Raw genomic sequence first — 25979 nt, 5'->3', positions numbered from 1 at the left:
TACCCCTGTTCCCGAGACACTAGACACGGGCCATACATTGTACCTCAGTTCATGGACACTAGACATGGGCAATACATTGTACCCCAGTTCATGGACACTAGACATGGGCAATACATTGTACCCCAGTTCCCGGGACACTAGACATGGGCAATACATTGTACCCCAGTTCATGGACACTAGACATGGGCAATACATTGTACCCCAGTTCATGGACACGAGACACGGGCAATACATTGTACCCCAGTTCCCGGGACACTAGACATGGGCAATACATTGTACCCCAGTTCTCGGGACACTAGACATGGGCAATACATTGTACCCCAGTTCCCGGGACACTAGACATGGGCAATACATTGTACCCCAGTTCCCGGGACACTAGACACGGGCAATACATTGTACCCCAGTTCCCGGGACACGAGACATGGGCAATACATTGTACCCCAGTTCCCGGGACACTAGACACGGGCAATACATTGTACCCCAGTTCCCGGGACACTAGACACGGGCAATACATTGTACCCCAGTTCCCGGGACACTAGACATGGGCAATACATTGTACCCCAGTTCCCGGGACACTAGACATGGGCAATACATTGTACCCCAGTTCCCGGGACACGAGACATGGGCAATACATTGTACCCCAGTTCCCGGGACACTAGACACGGGCAATACATTGTACCCCAGTTCCCGGGACACTAGACACGGGCAATACATTGTACCCCAGTTCCCGGGACACTAGACACGGGCAATACATTGTACCCCAGTTCATGGACACGAGACATGGGCAATACATTGTACCCCAGTTCCCGGGACACGAGACACGGGCAATACATTGTACCCCAGTTCCCGGGACACGAGACACGGGCAATACATTGTACCCCAGTTCCCGGGACACGAGACATGGGCAATACATTGTACCCCAGTTCATGGACACGAGACATGGGCAATACATTGTACCCCTGTTCCCGGGACACGAGACATGGGCAATACATTGTACCCCAGTTCCCGGGACACGAGACATGGGCAATACATTGTACCCCAGTTCCCGGGACACTAGACATGGGCAATACATTGTACCCCTGTTCCCGGGACACGAGACATGGGCAATACATTGTACCCCTGTTCCCAGGACACGAGACATGGGCAATACATTGTACCCCAGTAGGTAGAAGCTGTGGACCAAATCGATCCACATATATATGTACAATTTTTGGTAAAAACAGCTTGTTGATTTATCTGCTTTAAGGCCGTAAATCGATTGTAAACCAGCGGTCCGATAAGTTGAGACAGGACTCCCATGTTGTTGTAACATTAACTTTGAAGATGACTTACATCAAGTTACATGTGAAGAACATAAAACGGCTGTTGTACAGAGTTGACACATTCCAGTGAAATAGAAACTTCTTTTTTACATTCCATGAGCAGCCGAACAGCCATCAATACTGATCACATGGTCTTTGGCTTATATATGGAAGTGATCTGCTTCGTCAGTTTCAGGTAAAATGAGCATAAATCATCATAAAAAAATGTCCTCAGAGCATTGATTTAAAACTTGAAATAAATAGATAAAATACTGATCAACAGTAATAAATTAGAAGAATAATTACATATCATTGCAAGATTGGTATGTACAGTTGGTATGTTATATATACACAATGTAAACATAAGCAAAAGTTGACGCAAGAGCCAGGCTGGACGGAAATTCTTCTAAGCGTAGCAAATGCTAGACCGTAAACATTTTAAAATATAACTCAGATCCATCCTACAAAGGTGACAGATTTGTTCGCTCTGAAATCAGAGGTGCCAAGCCCACGATGCACTCAGTAGCATGTTAGCGTGGAAAACATAGCTGCCATCTTAATCAAAATATGGCTCTATTTTACCATATCCCAGTGTACAGAGACCACAACAACAGTCACAAATGACTGGACTTTTATCTTTTCGCAAAATTCAACTTCAGATCAGATCTTGAGTTTTGAGAACTGTGACATTGGCGCGTTGGCACCCCTGCCGTAATGCTGACTGAGAGTCACAACCTCTGTGGAGATGTGGAAGTGAATGTGAGATTCTTGGTATATCAACATGAAACAGTTTGGTAGACATTGTGTGTTCAGGGTGGGGGCTTGAGCAACACACTTCATGCAACTTGTGCGCTCTGTGGGTGGGTGTGGGGGAGAGTTGGCTGGTGGTTATATACATATGTATCAATGTCGATGTTTAAGAGAAGTAACAGTGGAAGCCCACCACACTAGAGTGTGTCATGAACTCGGCTAGACTGACAACTGTCCCGAGGAACGTAACCTGGCACCTGTAGCCTGGTGTCTACTCACAGAGGACAGTTGGCAGTGAGCAGGGGTCTCAGACTAACAGTGTTCATGCAGTCAGTGTTCATCAATAGTTTTTGAAACATGGAATTTCTGGACATAAGAGAGCTAAAATCTAATGTTCGACTGCATTGTTTCAGCCAAATATACTCAACAACAAAAGTTCCTGTGACACCAATATTTTAGAGTATTTTTCAAACAAGTAAAGTTTGGTTTTTGAATATTGTAGTACATGTATGGAATCAAGTCACAGAAAAGCATGCATTCCATGCAAAAGTTGACTTTTATGCAAGCCCCATGCATTTCACTACCCAAGAATTGGTATAAAAACATGTGCGTTAACTGGATTCCATATGCATTGTTTAGCATCGTGCTGACAACAACCACTCAGAAAAATAACAAAATAAGTGTCTGCGAGCCATTTGTATGCTTGAAGCAGGATCGAGTCAACGTCATGTTGCAAGACAATTGAATGTCCATAGAAACACTATTGGTGTTCATGGCAGCATTGGCAACAGACGAATGCAGTCAGAGACCATCCTCAGAGTGGCAGGCCACGCGTAACCAATAATCGACAAGACCACTGGATTCGAACAACACACCTACGAAATTGATTCCAGCCAGCAACAGTGACTGCAAGAAGCATCCCTGGCCTTCGACGAATATGTTCACAAACTGTACGTCGCCGCCTCAGATGTGCAGGACCTTGGCGGACGCCTGGTCCATTCCATGAGACGAAGATGTGTTGCCTGCATCGCAACGAGAGGTGGACACACACGTTATTGATTTGTAAATTGATATTTTGGCATGTTCATGTTTTTTATGAAATCATGCATTTTCTGGAGTCAGTATTGCAAATTAAACCATTTTAACACTTACAGGAGTCTTTTATCTGTTGCAAACCGAAATTGTTTCAGATTTGGTAAAAAACATAACTTTGCATTAAATCTTATTGAATGTCACAGGAATATGTTGTTCAGTAGAGTAACCCTCGATGTGAGATGATCTGATTCCACAGACATTATACAGTCCATGGTGTACTGTTGACAATATGTGATGTGTGAATGTGATGAAGACCGACACACATGATATGTAAATGCGGTGATGACATATGATATGGGCTTGTATACCGGTAAGTGATGTTGTATATACTCCCCACCCCACCAGGGCCTCATTGTGTGAACATGGCAATGGTGATATCCTGGTGATATCCTGGTTTGATCCTGGTTTGATGACAATGATATCACATCCTGCTATCAGAACTCTCAACGTTATGCAGACTAACACATACATGGTTGAAATCGATTCTACATCCCAACAGTAATCGGCCTGAAGGCAGCTCCCCTGCTATGGGTTTAAATGTTATGTCATATAGTTACATGTTAAACAATACATACTAATTCAACAGCAAGAGTATTGAACTGTCACCTATCGATATGTAAAAAGAAATGCTTGTGACTTAAATGTAAGTCAGGAAGAAATGTCATTAGTAAAATGATGATCTTATTATAGAGAGTATTCTACCTTAATCAAGTATGTTGAACCATGTTTATCAAGTTGGAAAAAGAATGTTTCTGAAAAAACATGGCACCTAACTTGCTCCTTGCATGTCTACAGTTGGATGAACTGAGAGACTGAAGTTTCACCTTCTTCAGAATTCTAGTCTAAAACTATAGTTCGATGTTAGTATGAAGACAATTCTGTTCCTCAACAATAAACTTGTAATACTGCCTTCCAGACAGGCTTCAACACACATCACCGACACCCACCATCCAGCAGGTCGGGGGATAGATGTACACTGGTATGTTCTGGCACAGACCGGGATGATGAGTTGCCTCCCCTGGCAACCACTGGTGATGTCTTTCATTGCAGCAGTCATTGGCATCTATCAGAAGTTGACCCAGAAGACGTCAGTGTTGCTGGAGGGTTGACTAGTTGCTGGGGGGCCGAGGAAGGTGCGGGGAACAGCAGTAGAGGGGTCCTCACAACGGAGAACATTTTCAATAAGCGGAGTTCATAACATTTGCTTATCTTCAAATTTCATTGCAGTAAAACACATGTGAAGCTATGTAGCTGATAATTGCATGAACACTTCCGTCTATCGAGTCATGCAGACATATAAAATACTGATATCTAGTTGCCATTAGGGGTCCTCAACAGCATAACAGCATTGGTAGTGGATAGGACTGGTTAGTTATCATAACATGCTGTGTCAGCATAATGTGGGAGGTAAGACCAAAGTACCGCAGATTGGAACCATTTACAAAAAACTTTGTTAGACAATAATGACCAAGTAAGCATCTTAATCAATCCCACAACCAATGGATCCTGACAGAGCAAAGGGACACCTTTGTGACATCACTGGGTTACAATCACACCATCAGCAGGTTCACACAGCTTGACCACACATCTCCACCTGGTCGGCTCTGTAAGCATGGTCTACTGGGGACTTGTTCTACTCTAGAATCCCCACCATACCACCTCTACCAGGTCCACACAGCTTGACCACACATCTCCACCTGGTCGGCTCTGTAAGCATGGTCTACTGGGGACTTGTTCTACTCTAGAATCCCCACCAGACCACCTCTACCAGGTCCACACAGCTTGACCACACATCTCCACCTGGTCGGCTCTGTAAGCATGGTCTACTGGGGACTTGTTCTACTCTAGAATCCCCACCAGACCACCTCTACCAGGTTCAGAGGGCAGGTTATGCTTACCCACTGTCTTTTCATCGATGTGTGCTTGAAGTGTGGGAGTCGGTGCCAGCTGGAAGGGCCGTAGGTATTGATGATGTGTCTGTGAACAGAGAAATAGCGGTGTGTAGGTATTGATGATGTGTCTGTGAACAGAGAAATAGAGGTGTGTTGGTATTGATAATACGTCTGTGAACAGTGAAATAGAGGTGTGTTGGTATTGATGATGTGTCGGTGAACAGAGAAATAGAGGTGTGTTGGTATTGATGATGTGTCTGTGAACAGAGAAATAGAGGTGTGTTGGTATTGATGATGTGTCTGTGAACAGAGAAATAGTGTGTGTGTAGGTATTGATGATGTGTCTGTGAACAGAGAAATAGTGTGTGTGTGTGTGTGTGTTAGGTATTGATAATGTGTGAGAACAAAAAAATAGTGGTGTGTAGGTATTGAAAATGTGTTTGTGAACAGAGAAATAGTGTGTGTGTGTGTAGGTATTGATAATGTGTGAGAACAAAGAAATAGTGGTGTCTAGGTATTGATAATGTGTGAGAACAAAAAAACAGCGGTGTGTAGGTATTGATGATGTGTCTGTAAACAGAGAAATAGCAGTGTGTAGGTATTGATGATCAACGTGTCTGTGAAAAGAGAAATTCATGTCATCAGTGATGATGTATTCAAGCGACAATGTTTTTGTCTTTACACATTTTGTTATCAGATTAAAGAAAAGAAATAGAAAATATGAATAAAAAACACACTGAGCACAAAATGCCTCACAAATAATGGAAGCCAACCATCAAGAATATGTGTTGGAAGCAAGTGAGAAACAGTCAGGGAGACATCTAGATACATCTGGGGGTTAGGATTGTCTGTTGAGGAACACAAACTCGCATACTCTCAAAGCAGGTCATGTCTTACATAATGTCATCATTGTATTATGAGAGTTTCCATTTGAAGAACATGAGTGTGAGTTGCTGGATGTGGACAGCAAACACAAGGAGCTGCTGTAGGCCGTGGAGACAGACCTACCGTATATCGCCGTCTATAAAGTGACCCCGTGTATAGGCCTTCAAAATGGATGCTAATTTACAAACCCCGTCTACAAAGTGAATCGGAATGAAGCACGTCACCAGCACATACACAATCCCTACATTTGCAATAGAAATGTGTTTGTCTTCACCAGAAAAAATTACATTTATGCCTTCAGCAAATTCAGGGAAACAAACAGATCATAAAAATTAAACTTGGTCAAGACAAATTTGAAAAAAAGAGATAAAAAAAACACTAGACATGATGATATACCTATTTAATTGTTTTTCCAGTTCTGATAAGGATTATTAAATATGCAGAGATTAAGATTACCGTCTGTATTTTCTCGTAAACTACCGGTAAGCCAAAAGTAGCAATCAGCGTTTCTCGGAATCTACCAGTGATTTGGTTAAAAATTACCAACTAATAGAACTTTAAAGAATTTTGATACAATGATCGGAAGAATTGTATCGGAAACTATTATTTTAGCAGGAATAATTTATTCTAATATCATGTTTAATTAGTTAGCACTTTGGTAACAAATTAATGGGCAGGACTACGGGAAGTACAGGTAACCATCAACCAAAGGATTCCATAGCTCACCTGGCCAAGTGGAGTAATTGTGTTAATCAGATGTTGGAAGTCTGTTACTGGTGTCTGCTACTATTAGCTTCTGTTGATGCCTTGCAATAAGTTACATGTACTTGGAAAACAAAATGTCAGTCAAATGGAACTCTCAAATTTCATTTGACAAATACTCCTTGGAAACTGTTCTAGTGGTATGTATCACGGACGGACGGATGGATGGATGGATGGATAGATAGAGACAACATGCCATGCCACACATTCACATGGACCTGTGGCCAAGGTGAGCTTGCAGATTATTATAAATTAAAAGATGAAACAGCGATAATAGACTAGGGAAAAACAGTTTACCACAAAGAGGCAAATCCATCACAACCAAACACATTCCAAATACTAAAGAATTGAGATAACAACAAGTCCCAGCACACACACACGGAGGCTATAGTCAGGCCGGCAACTAGCTGTAGACCACCTGACAAATCATCGCCATGTGCTGCTCCCCTGTTACAATCAGACATCTACTGGTCAGAACCATCTACTGGTCTGAACCATCTACTGGTCAGAACCCTCTACTGGTCTGAACCATCTACTGGTCAGAACCCTCTACTGGTCAGAACCCTCTACTGGTCAGAACCCTCTGCTGGTCAGAACCCTCTGCTGGTCAGAACCCTCTGCTGGTCAGAACCCTCTACTGGTCAGAACCCTCAGCTGGTCAGAACCCTCTGCTGGTCAGAACCCTCTCCTGGTCAGAACCCTCTGCTGGTCAGAACCATCTACTGGTCAGAACCCTCTACTGGTCAGAACACTGTACTGGTCAGAACCCTCTACTGGTCAGAACCCTCTACCGGTCATCACACTCTGCGGTGGATCCCTCCCACAATCACGGTCCTATGGAGTCCGATGCTGATACTACTCCACACAAGCTCTATCAGATGACCATCAGAGAATGTCACGGACATTTTACACCTCCTAGTTCTGAAATCATTCACCTTTAAGTACACCAAACATCTGGTTTGGATGCTGTTATTGTGTATAGAAAACATCAGCAAGGATAAAAATTGAATCATTCATACAATACATATTCAGTCCAAATATTTGGGACACTTAAATGTAAATGTTTTGGGACTTAAGGGATGAAAAGTGTCCATGATAGTCCCCTATGTGTGAACTGGCAGACAGATGTCTGAAGGCAGTGTTAAATGTGGTGTTTGGTGGAGGTTGAAGCTAGCCATAATAAGTAAACAATGTCCCACAGTAAACAATGTCCCAATATAAACAATGTCCCAATGCAAACAATATCCCAATAAAAACAATGTCCCAGTGCAAACAATGTCCCAATATAAACAATGTCCCAGTGCAAACAATGCCCCAATATAAACAATGTCCCAGTGCAAACAATGCCCCAATATAAACAATGTCCCAGTGCAAACAATGCCCCAATATAAACAATGTCCCAGTGCAAACAATGTCCCAGTGTACACCAGGAGCAGCACACTTGTGGGACAGCTACACCGGCCTTCATCACAGCACACTGCATACCTACCATGGACAGAGTCACAATCCTGGCAAGCATACAGAAACACAACATGGAAGTCAGTCCCTGATTGCTGCTGATGTAGCAGTGCTCATCTCACATGGATGATGATGCAGAAACTAATTACACTCACAGATTAATATGCTTCAGACCATTTCAAATTCTTGTTTTACACATCAGTTGGTAGAGTTGCCAAATGCAGGGTGCAAAGTAACAACATTGTCAGGTTAGAGTTGGTTCCGTAGATATATCTCAAAATAAGTACACACAAACATATACAGTGTATACAAGCAAAGAGATGAGGAAAAAAGGCAAATTTTTGAGTGTGTTTTCAAATTTACATAAAGGGTAAGAGAGGTGGTAGGCTTGTAAAACAAGAAAACAAACTGGTCTGGGCTTCCTAATACACACGCAGCCTAACATATAGACTGTGAATATTTGATCTTTTATGTATTTACAGTTGCAGAAGATGTAAAAAAAACCCAGCAGTTTCCTTTATAATTTTTCAACACTATCGTGCATAGTGTCATCTGATAATAGTAATTGACTCTGTCCTGCTGAAGGATTCCCTACAAATACATGCAGCGCCCTGGCAAGTAACACGACTCCAGGCAGCTTCTTGCTTATTAGACATTCATTGGCTGTTAGACGTGAATACATGCAGCGCCCTGGCAAGTAACACACGACTCCAGGCAGCTTCTAGCTTATTAGACATTCATTAGCTATTAGACATGAATACATGCAGTGCCCTGGCAAATAACACACGGCTCCAGGCAGCTTCTTGCTTATAAGACATTCATTGGCTGTTAGACAAGAATACATGCTGCACAGGCCGATAGCCATAGTCTACCATACATCGTAAATAAGAATTAATGTACAATCTAATTACATGCATGTTATATAATCTACAATCTACGCACATGCATGTTATATAATCTACAATCTACACACATGCATGTTAGATAATCTACAATCTACACACATGCATGTTAGATAATCTACAATCTACGCACAAGCATGTTAGATAATTTACAATCTACACACTTGCATGTAAGATAATCTACAATCTACACACATGCATGTTAGATAATCTACAATCTACGCACAAGCATGTTAGATAATCTACAATCTACACACATGCATGTTATATAATCTACAATCTACGCACATGCATGTTATATAATCTACAATCTACACACATGCATGTTAGATAATCTACAATTTACACACATGCATGTTATATAATCTACAATCTACGCACATGCATGTTATATAATCTACAATCTACACACATGCATGTTATATAATCTACAATCTACACACATGCATGTTATATAATCTACAATCTACGCACAAGCATGTTATATAATCTACAATCTACACACATGCATGTAAGATAATCTACAATCTACACACATGCATGTTAGATAATCTACAATCTACGCACAAGCATGTTTGATAATCTACAATCTACACACATGCATGTTATATAATCTACAATCTACGCACATGCATGTTATATAATCTACAATCTACGCACATGCATGTTATATAATCTACAATCTACACACATGCATGTTATATAATCTACAATCTACATACATGCATGTTATATAATCTACAATCTACACACATGCATGTTATATAATCTACAATCTACATACATGCATGTTATATAATCTACAATCTACACACATGCATGTTCAGCCAAACTGTAGCACAATACATGCTGTATACCAACCAGTAGGAATCTGGCTGTAAGCAGGCACATGCTACAAGGCAGCCTATAGACCAACAAGCTGTAGATCTCACCACCACCACCACCACCAGACATGTGTCACGTGACACGGGACATGTGACCAACTCTGACCAATGATGTCACTCAACAAGTATCTGATTGTTAACACTGCACTTGGCAATATTCAAACTATGTGATGGCAGTCTGTAAATAATCAAGCATGAACAAGACAAGCCAGTGATTGACTTCATGAGCACTGATCTACACAATAGTGATACGATTATATACATCAACCAAGTCAGCGAGCCTGACCACCCGATCCTGTTAGTCGCCTCTTGCAACAAGAATGGGTTGCTGAAGATCAATTCTAACCGTCTTCACGTGGTGCCAAGTATCAGCGGACAAGCAGACAGATGTAAGTCCTACCACATTTCTGCAGACAAGCCGACCCCAGTGACAAAAAAAAATATTATAAGTGTCTTCAGCTATAATCCTACAAAATGCTTTAAGTATCTACAATGGAACCTCTCTCTAAGCATGTTAATTATCAATACCAAATTTGACTCGACTGCCACTGAAGAGTTGACCTGATCCCTACCGCCCCTATATTGCACAATGCTTAGTGAGATAGTTGTTTATTTTCTCTCTTGAAAAAGAATCCATAGAAATGGGTTGAGAAAAATTGGGTTTTTGATTGAAATCCTTAGCTCTGTTTACACTAAAATCATTAGGATAGACATGTCTGCGAAACTTCCACCATAGCGACCATCTGCAGGCTTGATGAGGGTTGCACGATGTCTGCCAGTGAGACATGTCTGGGTGGAGACTAAGAAACTAGCGGCCACACAACTACAGCTGGTTACATGATACTAGCGGCCACACAACTACAGCTGGTTACATGATGCTAGTGGCCACACATCTACAGCTGGTTACATGATGCTAGTGGCCACACAACTACAGCTGGTTACATGATGCTAGTGGCCACACAACTACAGCTGGTTACATGATGCTAGTGGCCACACAACTACAGCTGGTTACATGATGCTAGTGGCCACACATCTACAGCTGGTTACATGATGCTAGTGGCCACACAACTACAGCTGGTTACATGATGCTAGTGGCCACACAACTACAGCTGGTTACATGATGCTAGTGGCCACACAACTACAGCTGGTTACATGATGCTAGTGGCCACACAACTACAGCTGGTTACATGATGCTAGCGGCCACACAACTACAGCTGGTTACATGATGCTAGCGGCCACACAACTACAGCTGGTTACATGATACTAGCGGCCACACAACTACAGCTGGTTACATGATGCTAGTGGCCACACAACTACAGCTGGTTACATGATACTAGCGGCCACACAACTACAGCTGGTTACATGATGCTAGTGGCCACACAACTACAGCTGGTTACATGATGCTAGTGGCCACACAACTACAGCTGGTTACATGATGCTAGTGGCCACACAACTACAGCTGGTTACATGATGCTAGTGGCCACACATCAACAGCTGGTTACATGATGCTAGTGGCCACACATCAACAGCTGGTTACATGATACTAGCGGCCACACATCTACAGCTGGTTACATGATACTAGCTGCCAAACAACTACAGCTGGTTACATGATGCTAGTGGCCACACATCAACAGCTGGTTACATGATACTAGCGGCCACACATCTACAGCTGGTTACATGATACTAGCTGCCAAACAACTACAGCTGGTTACATGATACTAGCTGCCACACAACTACAGCTGGTTACATGATACTAGCGGCCACACAACTACAGCTGGTTACATGATGCTAGTGGCCACACATCAACAGCTGGTTACATGATACTAGCGGCCACACATCTACAGCTGGTTACATGATACTAGCTGCCAAACAACTACAGCTGGTTACATGATGCTAGTGGCCACACATCAACAGCTGGTTACATGATACTAGCGGCCACACATCTACAGCTGGTTACATGATACTAGCTGCCAAACAACTACAGCTGGTTACATGATACTAGCTGCCACACAACTACAGCTGGTTACATGATACTAGCTGCCACACAACAAAAGCTGGTTACATGATGCTAGCTGCCACACATCTACAGGTGACAACATGATACTAGCGTCCACACAACTACAGCTGGTTAAACTATACTAGTGGCCACATAACTACCATTGACTACATGATACGAGCGTCCACACAACTACAGATGGTTACATCATACCAGCGGCCACACAACTACAGGTGACTACATGATACTAGCATCCACAAAACTACAGTTGACTACATGATACGAGCGTCCACACAACTACAGCTGGTTATGTCATACCAGCGGCCACACAACTACAGGTGACTACATTATACTAGCGTCCACAAAACTACAGCTGGTTACACTATACTAGCGGCCACATAACTACAGTTGACTACATGATACCAGCGGCCACACAACTACAGCCTGTTACATGATGCTAGCAGCCACACAACTACAGGTGGCTTCACTATACTAGCGTCCACAAAACTACAGCTGGTTACACTATACTAGCGGCCACATAACTACAGTTGACTACATGATACCAGCGTCCACACAACTACAGCCTGTTACATGATGCTAGCAGCCACACAACTACAGGTGGCTTCACTATACTAGCGGCCACACAACTACAGCTGGTTACACTATACTAGCGGCCACACAGCTACAGCTGGTTAAATGATACTAGAAGCCACACAACTACAGCTGGTTACACTATACTAGCGGCCACACAACTACAGCTGGTTACACTATACAAGCAGCCCAAGAAGCCACACAACTACAGCTGGTTACATTATACTAGCGGCCACACAACTACAGCTGGTTACACTATACTAGCGGCCACACAACTACAGCTGGTTACACTATACTAGCGGCCACACAACTACAGCTGGCTTCACTATACTAGCAGCCACACAACTACAGCTGGTTACACTATACTAGCGGCCACACAACTACAGCTGGTTACACTATACAAGCAGCCCAAGAAGCCACACAACTACAGCTGGTTACACTATACTAGCGGCCACACAACTACAGCTGGTTACACTATACTAGCGGCCACACAACTACAGCTGGTTACACTATACTAGCGGCCACACAACTACAGCTGGCTTCACTATACTAGCGGCCACACAACTACAGCTGGTTACACTATACTAGCGGCCACACAACTACAGCTGGTTACACTATACTAGCGGCCACACAACTACAGCTGGTTACACTATACTAGCGGCCACACAACTACAGCTGGTTACACTATACTAGCGGCCACACAACTACAGCTGGTTAAATGATACTAGAAGCCACACAACTACAGCTGGTTCCACTATACTAGCGGCTACACAACTACAGCTAGCTTCACTATACTAGCGGCCACACAACTACAGCTGGTTACACTATACTAGCGGCCACACAACTACAGCTGGTTACACTATACAAGCAGCCCAAGAAGCCACACAACTACAGCTGGTTACACTATACTAGCGGCCACACAACTACAGCTGGTTACACTATACTAGCGGCCACACAACTACAGCTGGTTACACTATACTAGCGGCCACACAACTACAGCTGGCTTCACTATACTAGCGGCCACACAACTACAGCTGGTTACACTATACTAGCGGCCACACAACTACAGCTGGTTACACTATACTAGCGGCCACACAACTACAGCTGGTTACACTATACTAGCGGCCACACAACTACAGCTGGTTACACTATACTAGCTGCCACACAACTACAGCTGGTTAAATGATACTAGAAGCCACACAACAACAGCTGGTTACACTATACTAGCGGCCACACAACTACAGCTGGTTACACTATACTAGCGGCCACACAACTACAGCTGGTTACATTATACTAGCGGCCACACAACTACAGCTGGTTACACTATACTAGCGGCCACACAACTACAGCTGGTTACACTATACTAGCGGCCACACAACTACAGCTGGCTTCACTATACTAGCGGCCACACAACTACAGCTGGTTACACTATACTAGCGGCCACACAACTACAGCTGGCTTCACTATACTAGCGGCCACACAACTACAGCTGGTTACACTATACTAGCGGCCACACAACTACAGCTGGTTACACTATACTAGCGGCCACACAACTACAGCTGGTTACACTATACTAGCGGCCACACAACTACAGCTGGTTAAATGATACTAGAAGCCACACAACTACAGCTGGTTACACTATACTAGCGGCCACACAACTACAGCTGGCTTCACTATACTAGCGGCCACACAACTACAGCTGGTTACACTATACTAGCGGCCACACAACTACAGCTGGTTACACTATACAAGCAGCCCAAGAGGCCACACAACTACAGCTGGTTACACTATACTAGCGGCCACACAACTACAGCTGGTTACACTATACTAGCGGCCACACAACTACAGCTGGTTACACTATACTAGCGGCCACACAACTACAGCTGGCTTCACCATACTAGCGGCCACACAACTACAGCTGGTTACACTATACTAGCGGCCACACAACTACAGCTGGTTACACTATACTAGCGGCCACACAACTACAGCTGGTTACACTATACTAGCGGCCACACAACTACAGCTGGTTACACTATACTAGCGGCCACACAACTACAGCTGGTTAAATGATACTAGAAGCCACACAACTACAGCTGGTTACACTATACTAGCGGCCACACAACTACAGCTGGTTACACTATACTAGCGGCCACACAACTACAGCTGGTTACACTATACTAGCGGCCACACAACTACAGCTGGTTACACTATACTAGCGGCCACACAACTACAGCTGGTTCCACTATACTAGCGGCCACACAACTACAGCTGGTTAAATGATACTAGAAGCCACACAACTACAGCTGGTTACACTATACTAGCGGCCACACAACTACAGCTGGTTACACTATACTAGAGGCCACACAACTACAGCTGGTTACACTATACAAGCAGCCCAAGAGCTACAGCTGGTTTCACAATACGAGAAGCCACACAACTACAGCTGGCTACATTATACTAGCGGCCACACAACTACAGGTGACTACATGATACTAGCATCCACACAACTACAGCTAGTTGCACTATACTAGCGTCCACACAACTACTGCTGGTTACACTATACTAGCAGCCACACAACTACATGTGACTACATGATACTAGCGTCCACACAACTACAGCTGGTTACCTGATACTAGCGGCCAAACAACTACAGCTGGTTACATTATACTAGAGGCCAAACAACTACCGCTGGTTACCTGATACTAGCGTCCACACAGCTACAGCTAAAGCTGGTTACATGATACTAGAAGCCACACAACTACAGCTGGTTACATGATACTAGAAGCCACACACCTACTGCTGGCCACACTATAGTAGCAGCCACACAACTACCAGTGGTTACCTGGGTGACAGTTTCAGGGCGGCCCCCTCCAAGCCCCGGGCTGCTGCTGCTGCTACATGGGAATTGTAGGGTACACTGTGATGCTCTGTGGGTCGACAACACAGGGTGAAATACACTTGACACATGTACAGCCAGACTCACCACGTAGTGGACCGCATGTCAATCACCTTCATGGGTACACTGACATGACACTGATGCTAACTCTAAGCACAACATCAACTTGTTTTGTCATAAGATAACAGAATATTTGCTCGTAGTGACCAATAATGGCACTGTATTCAATTCCTTATATTCATCACCTTGACAACTGTGTTGCCATGGTCACCTCTGATAGAGGACAACAATACCGTGTTGCCTACTCAATAATACCATAAAACCCTGGTGTCTTCATGACATACAGCCATTGTGCAACATCTGGTGTCTTCACTTTATGAATACATACATTGTGTAACACCTGGTGTCTTCTCTTCATGACATACATACATTGTGTAACACCTGGTGTCTTCACTTCAGAACATACAGACATTGTGTTACACCTGGTGTCTTCTCTTCAGAACATACAGACATTGTGTAACACCTGGTGTCTTCTCTTCATGACATACAGACATTGTGTTACACCTGGTGTCTTCACTTCATGACATACAGCCATTGTGTTACACCTGGTGTCTTCCCTTCATGACATACAGACATTGTGTTACACCTGGTGTCTTCTCTTCAGAACATACAGACATTGTGTAACACCTGGTGTCTTCTCTTCAGAACATACAGAGCTTGTGTAACACCTGGTGTCTTCTCTTCATGACATACATACATTGTGTAACACCTGGTGTCTTCACTTCAGAACATACAGACATTGTGTTACACCTGGTGTCTTCTCTTCATGACATACAGACATTGTGTTACACCTGGTGTCTTCACTTCATGACATACAGCCATTGTGTTACACCTGGTGTCTTCCCTTCATGACATACAGACATTGTGTTACACCTGGTGTCTTCACTTCAGAACATACAGACATTGTGTCTTTACTTCAGAGTGAGTGAGTGGGTATGGTTTTACGCCGCTTTTAGCAATATTCCAGAAAAATCACGGCAGGGGACACCTGAAATGGGCTTCACATATTGTACCCATGTCGGGAATCGAACCCGGGTTTTCGGCGTGATGAGCAAACGCTTTAACCACTAGGCTACCCGACCGCCCCCTTCACTTCAGAACATACAGACATTGTGTTACATCTGGTGTCTTCACTTTATGAATACAGACATTGTGTAACACCTGGTGTCTTCACTTACTGACATAGACATTGTGTAACACCTGGTGTCTTCAGTTCATAGTACCTGGGTGTAGCCTGATTGTTTATTCAGTAAAGACCCTGTTAATATTAGATCAGTTTTATTATGAGCACTGCAAGCCCACGTCAGATAGGACCTGCTCACAGTAATGATGACAGAGATTAGCTTTCAACAACGATGATGTCGCCACATTGACAGAGTTAGTGTGGCTACAGGCAGGTGAGTAGGTGAGTGTGTGAGTGGGTGAAACACAGCTTTGAACAATATTCCCATCATATCACACGTGTCAGCTTAATGAGGGATGATAACCCAAAATTATAAATGTCAGAAACATTTACCACTTTTGAGAAACCCACAAGCATAGTTAGACTGTATGGTGCTCACAAACCAAGGATAATAATCAGGGTTACTAAGATATTGAATCCTGTTATGGCTAAGGGAGACTGTGTGTGAGTGTGGATAGATGGACACTGTGTGTGAGTGTAGATCAATGGAGACTGTGTGTGAGTGTGGAGAGATGGAGACTGTGTGTGAGTGTGGAGAGATGGAGACTGTGTGTGAGTGTGGAGAGATGGAGACTGTGTGTGGGTGTGGAGAGATGGATACTGTGTGTGGGTGTGGAGAGATGGTGACTGTGTGTGAGTGTGGAGAGATGGTGACTGTGTGTGAGTGTGGAGAGATGGAGACTGTGTGTGAGTGTGGAGAGATGGAGACTGTGTGTGGGTGTGGAGAGATGGATACTGTGTGTGAATGTGGAGAGATGGTGACTGTGTGTGAGTGTGGAGAGATGGTGACTGTGTGTGAATGTGGAAAGATGGTGACTGTGTGTGGGTGTGGAGAGATGGATACTGTGTGTGAATGTGGAGAGATGGAGACTGTGTGTGAATGTGGAGAGATGGTGACTGTGTGTGAGTGTGGAGAGATGGAGACTGTGTGTGAGTGTGGAGAGATGGTGACTGTGTGTGAGTGTGGAGAGATGGTGACTGTGTGTGAGTGTGGAGAGATGGAGACTGTGTGTGAGTGTGGATCGATGGAGACTGTGTGTGAGTGTGGATCGATGGAGACTGTGTGTGAGTGTGGAGAGATGGTGACTGTGTGTGAGTGTTGAGAGATGGAGACTGTGTGTGAGTGTGGAGAGATGGAGACTGTTTGAGTGTGGAGAGATGGAGACTGTGTGTGAGTGTGGAGAGATGGTGACTGTGTGTGAGTGTGGAGAGATGGTGACTGTGTGTGAGTGTGGAGAGATGGAGACTGTGTGTGAGTGTGGAGAGATGGAGACTGTGTGTGAGTGTGGAGAGATGGTGACTGTGTGTGAGTGTGGAGAGATGGTGACTGTGTGTGAGTGTGGAGAGATGGAGACTGTGTGTGAGTGTGGAGAGATGGTGACTGTGTGTGAGTGTGGAGAGATGGAGACTGTGTGTGAGTGTGGAGAGATGGTGACTGTGTGTGAGTGTGGAGAGATGGTGACTGTGTGTGAGTGTTGAGAGATGGAGACTGTGTGTGAGTGTGGAGAGATGGTGACTGTGTGTGAGTGTGGAGAGATGGAGACTGTGTGTGAGTGTGGAGAGATGGTGACTGTGTGTGAGTGTGGAGAGATGGAGACTGTGTGTGAGTGTGGAGAGATGGAGACTGTGTGGGTGTGGATCGATGGAGACTGTGTGTGAGTGTGGAGAGATGGTGACTGTGTGTGAGTGTTGAGAGATGGAGACTGTGTGTGATTGTGGAGAGATGGAGACTGTGTGAGTGTGGAGAGATGGAGACTGTGTGTGAGTGTGGAGAGATGGTGACTGTGTGTGAGTGTGGAGAGATGGTGACTGTGTGTGAGTGTGGAGAGATGGAGACTGTGTGTGAGTGTGGAGAGATGGAGACTGTGTGTGAGTGTGGAGAGATGGAGACTGTGTGTGAGTGTGGAGAGATGGTGACTGTGTGTGAGTGTGGAGAGATGGTGACTGTGTGTGAGTGTGGAGAGATGGAGACTGTGTGTGAGTGTGGAGAGATGGTGACTGTGTGTGAGTGTGGAGAGATGGAGACTGTGTGTGAGTGTGGAGAGATGGTGACTGTGTGTGAGTGTGGAGAGATGGAGACTGTGTGTGGGTGTGGAGAGATGGATACTGTGTGTGGGTGTGGAGAGATGGTGACTGTGTGTGAGTGTGGAGAGATGGTGACTGTGTGTGAGTGTGGAGAGATGGAGACTGTGTGTGGGTGTGGAGAGATGGTGACTGTGTGTGAGTGTGGAGAGATGGAGACTGTGTGAGTGTGGAGAGATGGTGACTGTGTGTGAGTGTGGAGAGATGGTGACTGTGTGTGAGTGTTGAGAGATGGAGACTGTGTGTAAGTGTGGAGAGATGGTGACTGTGTGTGAGTGTGGAGAGATGGTGACTGTGTGTGAGTGTGGAGAGATGGTGACTGTGTGTGAGTGTGGAGAGATGGAGACTGTGTGTGAGTGTGGAGAGATGGAGACTGTGTGGGTGTGGATCGATGGAGACTGTGTATGGGTGTGGATTGTTGGAGACTTTGTGTGGGTGTAAATTGATGGAGACTGTGTGAGTGTGGATAATTTTGAATGCAGTGGTTGTAATTGGTGAAACTGTGGTCAATATGTGACATGTGTGAAGTGCGTATGGTTCATAGTGTACTCATACTACACTGTGTTTGGAAGTAAGAGGTAGACTGATGCTGGACATGGCCAGGTGGGGAAGCAACAAACATGGGGTATGTGGGACATAGTGTAGTGTAGTGTTGACCAGTGCGAGGTAGTGTAGTGTTGACCAGTGTGAGGTAGTGTTAGTGTTGACCAGTGTGAGGTAGTGTTAGTGTTGACCAGTGTGAGGTAGTGTAGTGTTGACCAGTGTGAGGTAGTGTTAGTGTTGACCAGTGCGAGGTAGTGTTAGTGTTGACCAGTGTGAGGTAGTGTAGTGTTGACCAGTGTGAGGTAGTGTTAGTGTTGACCAGTGCGAGGTAGTGTTAGTGTTGACCAGTGTGAGGTAGTGTAGTGTTGACCAGTGTGAGGTAGTGTTAGTGTTGACCAGTGTGAGGTAGTGTTAGTGTTGACCAGTGTGAGGTAGTGTTAGTTTTAACCAGTGTGAGGTAGTGTTAGTTTTAACCAGTGTGAGGTAGTGTTAGTTTTAACCAGTGCGAGGTAGTGTTAGTGTTGACCAGTGTGAGGTAGTGTTAGTTTTAACCAGTGTGAGGTAGTGTTAGTTTTAACCAGTGTGAGGTAGTGTTAGTTTTAACCAGTGTGAGGTAGTGTTAGTTTTAACCAGTGTGAGGTAGTGTTAGTTTTAACCAGTGCGAGGTAGTGTTAGTGTTGACCAGTGTGAGGTAGTGTTAGTTTTAACCAGTGTGAGGTAGTGTTAGTGTTGACCAGTGTGAGGTACTGTTAGTGTTGACCAGTGCGAGGTAGTGTTAGTGTTGACCAGTGTGAGGTAGTGTTAGTGTTGACCAGTGTGAGGTACTGTTAGTGTTGACCAGTGCGAGGTAGTGTTAGTGTTGACCAGTGTGAGGTAGTGTTAGTGTTGACCAGTGTGAGGTAGTGTAGTGTTGACCAGTGTGAGGTAGTGTTAGTGTTGACCAGTGTGAGGTAGTGTTAGTGTTGACCAGTGTGAGGTAGTGTTAGTGTTGACCAGTGTGAGGTAGTGTTAGTGTTGACCAGTGTGAGGTAGTGTAAGTGTTGACCAGTGTGAGGTACTGTTAGTGTTGACCAGTGTGAGGTAGTGTTAGTGTTGACCAGTGTGAGGTAGTGTTAGTGTTGACTAGTGTGAGGTAGTGTTAGTGTTGACCAGTGTGAGGTAGTGTTAGCGTTGACAAGTGTGAGGTAGTGTTAGTGTTGACCAGTGTGAGGTAGTGAAGTGTTGACCAGTGTGAGGTAGTGTAGTGTTTACCAGTGTGAGATAGTGTTAGTGTTAACCAGTGTGAGGTAGTGTTAGTGTTGACCAGTGTGAATGCAGGGAGTTATGTATCAAGTGTGAGTACACACATTTGTACTATCACAGAGAGACAGGTATCAAAGGGAGACAAGCGCTGTATTGTGGTAATCACAGGGGAAATCCTGGAGAGAGTGACACAAATCAAGCAAGCCGTGATGGAAGCTCAGAGTAAAGTCAGACTGGCTATACACTAGAAGAGGAAGGATTAGAAATTACATACATTTCTAGTAACTTTCCTCAGATCTATATTTAAAATCATGAATCTAATATTTCTCTGTTGTCTTAAAACCAACATGTTCCAGTGTTCTCTTACTTTGATCTCACAGGAAGATGAGGGAGGTAAACACAGGAGTGGCAGAAAAAAAATCAAATAAGGGCATCTACGTCACAGCAATACCAACAAGACAAACATGAAGACTAGCACGGACACCACTCTGTTCCTCTGTATCTAATCATGCAACATGCAAATCTAAAGTTGGGAATAAATAATAGCAAGCCAACTAAAATGTCTCAATGTGATGGAAAAACATCTACACAGTTAGTCTGGAATGACGACACCATCACTGTCTAAGTTTGCAGTTTGCCGGTGAGACGGCAGATGACCAAATGTGCAGGGGACGGCAGAACGGTTTGTAATCAACAAGCACTCACTAGATCAGTTCCCTCACAATAACAAACACCACTCCCTGAGTTGACCTCAGTAGCACACCCTTCAAAGTCCGCAATATCAACAGTACACTAACACTAACAGTACACTAACACTAACAGTAGACTAACACTAACAGTACACTAACACTAACAGTAGACTAACACTAACAGTACACTAACACTAACAGTACATTAATACTAACACTTACAGTACACTAACAGTACACTAATACTAACAGTACACTAACACTTACAGTACACTAACAGTACACTAATACTAACATTACATTAACACTAACAGTACTCGTACACTAACAGTACACTAACAGTACTCTAACAGTACACTAACAGTACACTAACAGTACACTGACACTAACAGTACACTAACTCTAACAGAGCCGGGACCAGACAAACCAGTGGTCAAAAGCCTGACACTGAACTGACACTCAACAGCCAATGTGACATCTGTTCATGAGCCTCCGGAGACAGAGATGAGTGCTGTAGACTGCTGAAACAAGTGAGTAGCTATACCCTGCCTATCCCGACTACACCCTGCCTATCCCAACTACATCCTGCCTATCCCGACTACACCCTGCCTATCCCAACTACATCCTGCCTATCCTGACTGCACCCTGCCTATCCTGACTGCACCCTGCCTATCCCGACTACACCCTGCCTATCCCGTCTACATCCTGCCTATCCCGACTACACCCTGCCTATCCCGACTGCACCCTGCACATCCCGACTACACCCTGCCTATCCCAACTACATCCTGCCTATCCCGACTACACCCTGCCTATCCCGTCTACATCCTGCCTATCCCGACTACACCCTGCCTATCCCGTCTTCATCCTGCCTATCCCGACTACACCCTGCCTATCCCGACTGCACCCTGCACATCCCGACTACACCCTGCCTATCCCAACTACATCCTGCCTATCCCGACTACACCCTGCCTATCCCGTCTACATCCTGCCTATCCCGACTACACCCTGCCTATCCCGTCTACATCCTGCCTATCCCGACTACACCCTGCCTATCCCGACTACATCCTGCCTATCCTGACTACACCCTGCCTATCCTGACTGCACCCTGCCTATCCCGACTACATCCTGCCTATCCCGACTACACCCTGCCTATCCCGACTACATCCTGCCTATCCTGACTGCACCCTGCCTATCCTGACTACACCCTGCCTATCCTGACTGCACCCTGCACATGGGTCTATCACTGTCATCTCTGTCAACCATTACCTTGTCCCCCGTCATCTGACGCTGGGCTCGCTTCTGTCGTCCGTTTGCGCTGTCTCCTACGCCGTCTCCGCCGCCGTTCAAAGTCACTGTCCGCACTCCCCTGTTTGCTACCCATACCTTTGGTCACACCGTTCTTTGGGCTTCGAGTCAAGCTCTTCCGGCGTCCGAAAGTCGACCTCCTCCGTCGAGGCACCTCACTGCAAATAGTGGTATAGTTTTCAAGACAATTCGGTAGCTTAGTGGGATCATACACTTTCCTCATTTCAACTTTCAACATTTTCATATGACAAAGATCAGTTAAAGTTTTGCTGATTTTTTATCTCATGAAACAGAAAACACATGATGTTATTTGCTCAAGAATACGAAGACTTGTGAGAACATTTGAATCACTTGCTTCACCATGAGACTCTGTTTTGTCCTAAGCACACCCCCACACACTCCCAACCCACCCATGTTTGACCAGCAGATCCTGGCATAGATAAGGGGCACCATTCTGCCATCACCTATGACCTGTATGACATTCTGATGTCTGGACTCACCCATGAGCATCTGTTCCGTCTCGGACTGTGACAGTACTCTGTATTATGGGAACTGCATCCTTAGTGAGAGTGATAGGGATGCTGTCCCACGGGTGAGATGCGTCCTCGGGTCCCTTGTGACCATCATTACTCCTGCCTCCTGGTTGCATGCTGCCGTCAACCTCAGCTGGGTGAGTTATCTCCCCTGGTTTGTGCGGCCCTGACTTGGTCCCCGGCTTGGTGGCGCGCAGGTTCCCCTGGGCCAGGAACTTGGAGTGGACATCCATGCTCTGGGGGGTCAGGAGGTTCAGCTGGGAGCGGTTGGTGGGGAGCGGGATCCGACTGGGAGAGGCCCCCTTCTTGGCTAGAGCCAACTGAAAACACAATGTCCTGCTCACCACACACCAACATTCAACCAAGCGCCAGTGCATATAGATATACGTAACGTAACGTAACGTAACGTAACGTAACGTTCATGTTACAGACCTAGTTGATGTTTAGAGGTTATTATATGGCTGTCATACCCCATATCAGCCCTAGACCGCCATATCAGCCCTAGACTGCCATATCAGCCCTAGACCGCCATATCAGCCCTAGACCGCCATATCAGCCTGAGGGTTGACATGGGATATGATATGTAACTGTAGCGGCCATAAAATTTCCGAGTCCCGTGATGGGATTCGAACCACGGACCTTCTGATCCGAGGTCGGACGCCTTGTCCACATGACCGAAGAGGTTAACCCCGCCAGCATGCTGACAAGGTAAGGATGTCATCTGTAGGATGACTCGACACCCTGCTACATAAATGCCATATAACAACCTTGTTATCACATACCATAACATCAAATTGTAAAATGTATCCATTCGTAAAACATCTCTAACATGTTCACCTTGTTTGGAATTCCTTAGCACCTGGGCTGATTTCGATCGCCCATCAAAATGCATTGACAAGCCATATCAGCCCGGCAGGGGGTTTAATAAGGGTTTGGTTATTACACCCCCTATGATATGACAGTCTCCATGTTGGCAATATCACACATGCAAAATACCTCATACCACTGATTGGTATATGACCATAAAACTCATCGCTCCCTTAATATCAAACAAGGCCTCAAGGGCCATTCAGCAGACACAGATACAGTTGTAGGATGGCTGCCTCTCTATCTCACCAGGCCACTGTTCTTCAGCTCCTGGTACTTGTCCTCCTCCCTCATCCTCAGCGAACAGTCTGCGGACTGCTGCCGCCTCTCCTCTGACCCTGACCCTGATCCTGACCCTATTCTCAAGGCCATCTTGGTGGATGCTGGGACCGAGGAAGCAGACGTTGGCTTGGCAGGTGAGCTACAGGACGGCAGAGTGACTCGGCGCCGGGTCTGGTTACCGAGCGCGCCGCGGGTAGCTGAAACAACAGACATAGAAACGGAAACCCTGAGAGATGCCGCTAGGGATATTGCATGATGTCAGGACGGAAGCAAAGTCATCTCATGTTGAAATAACTCGCAAGGAAACAAACAAGTTGCCAAAAATAAAACAATAGTTATCACTGGGCCTACCTTCTCTGACTGGCGCCAACTCCCGCTTGTTGCCCGGCCCCAGAGTGGGCTGTCTGGTGTACCCGCCGCCGCCGCCGCCGCGCACTGTGCGGGAGGTGCTGGCTGTGTTGGTGTCACTGACAGTGGAGCGAGAGAATGCACCGCGGTTGTTCTGATGGATGTTGGACTCACTCAGGTTCCCGCGATTCTGACGATTGTTGTTCAAATTGCTGCCAGTCAAACTGTGAAAAGGCAATGTATCATAAATGCAATGAGAAAATGACAACTTCCACAGACAGACAAGATGACCAACATAACAACAACAGGGTGTCCGGCTCAACAGGCCACACACAACATGCAAGTCCCCTATTACAGAATGTCAAATATATTTGAGTATTTTTGCTCTGGTAGGTTGAAAAAGACTGTTAAATGGGAAGTCTTTGGGACTTGTTTAATAGTGCATGTACAGTCCTCCCTGGTTATACTATGCCCCAAGATTATAATGCCATGTTTTTCTCAGAACAGATTTACCAAAGTGCAAAATGCCCTGGTTATAATGCCAATGCCAATGTTTTTCAAACCAACCATTCCAATTCCTGGTTATAATGCCACTATGGTTAATGCCATTATTAAATTTGACAAAGAATTGGCAATGTTGTTAATCATATTGAGATGATTCCCATTTCTAAATCAACAAACAAATTGCATTGATCTCAGTTGTTACACAGCTAATCCCCACTCAAGAAGTCTAATCCCTAAACAGTTGTCTCATGTTAAGATTCATTTCCTGCCACCCACAACTAGACACGTACAGCCCTGATGCTGTTATCATTCATGTCCCAATACTGTAAACTCCAGCTTCATCATCTGAGAGCCTGTACTGACAACACACTCCCAATTAGGATGATCTTTTCTAGAAAAATATTTTCAATCTATATATTCAGTACAATACCACAATGATTCAGATACATGCAGTCACCATGATTCTTACAAACTATTTCTCTAGAAAGTCGACAATGACGCCAGTGACACCGTGGTGGATGTTGTAGCAGACACTGCTGCAGTACCTGTTCCTGCCGTAGCTCCTGATGACAGGGTTGCGTGGAACCCGCGGCCCGCCTCGCAGACCACGCAGGTACCGGCGGACGGCATCGCGCACACCATGCAGGCTGGTATGTTCTGACAGGGTGAGCCTGGTCCAGGGGTTGGTCTCCATCATGTCTAACGCTGCTGTAGCCACAGCCCTCCCCACCTGCAACACAAGGCCAACGATGTACTACTGAACATCAAGAGGGATCTATCAACATCACTAGTTCCTTCATATTAAGGAGTGACATAAATACCACACTCCACCACCTCACCAGTGAGGTATCAAACCTTGGTCTAACTACAGGCTCCAACACCTCACAAGTGAGGTATCAAAGCTTGGTCTAACTAAAAAGCTCCACCAC

At 45.1% G+C, this 25979-nt stretch overlaps 1 protein-coding gene across 4 annotated transcripts in view; it reads right to left on the bottom strand.

The window, feature by feature from the left end:
- Positions 1-1093: 1093 nt before the first annotated feature.
- The window catches only part of LOC139479877 (cytosolic carboxypeptidase-like protein 5), a 43095-nt gene continuing 18209 nt past the window's right edge, over positions 1094-25979 (bottom strand). The window contains exons 11-18 of one of the 4 annotated variants that reach the window (XM_071262789.1): positions 25596-25780; positions 24550-24770; positions 24166-24395; positions 23017-23369; positions 22478-22674; positions 15359-15443; positions 5045-5123; positions 1094-4305 (exon numbers count right to left, since the gene is read on the bottom strand). In XM_071262789.1, the coding sequence (XP_071118890.1) occupies positions 4213-4305; positions 5045-5123; positions 15359-15443; positions 22478-22674; positions 23017-23369; positions 24166-24395; positions 24550-24770; positions 25596-25780 (1443 nt within the window). In that variant the 3' untranslated portion in view covers positions 1094-4212. Of the gene's footprint in view, positions 4306-5044; positions 5124-5380; positions 5609-15358; positions 15444-22477; positions 22675-23016; positions 23370-24165; positions 24396-24549; positions 24771-25595; positions 25781-25979 lie in introns of those variants that run through there. The other 3 variants (XM_071262791.1, XM_071262788.1, XM_071262790.1) reach the window with 3 other exon arrangements.

The sequence above is a fragment of the Haliotis cracherodii genome, unplaced genomic scaffold (genome assembly GCF_022045235.1).
Source record: "Haliotis cracherodii isolate W230 unplaced genomic scaffold, xgHalCrac1.p SCAF_4, whole genome shotgun sequence".
In the NCBI taxonomy this organism is placed as follows: domain Eukaryota; kingdom Metazoa; phylum Mollusca; class Gastropoda; order Lepetellida; family Haliotidae; genus Haliotis; species Haliotis cracherodii.
Note: the sequence above shows the minus strand (reverse complement) of the source record. Positions and strands in the feature narration are given on the sequence as shown.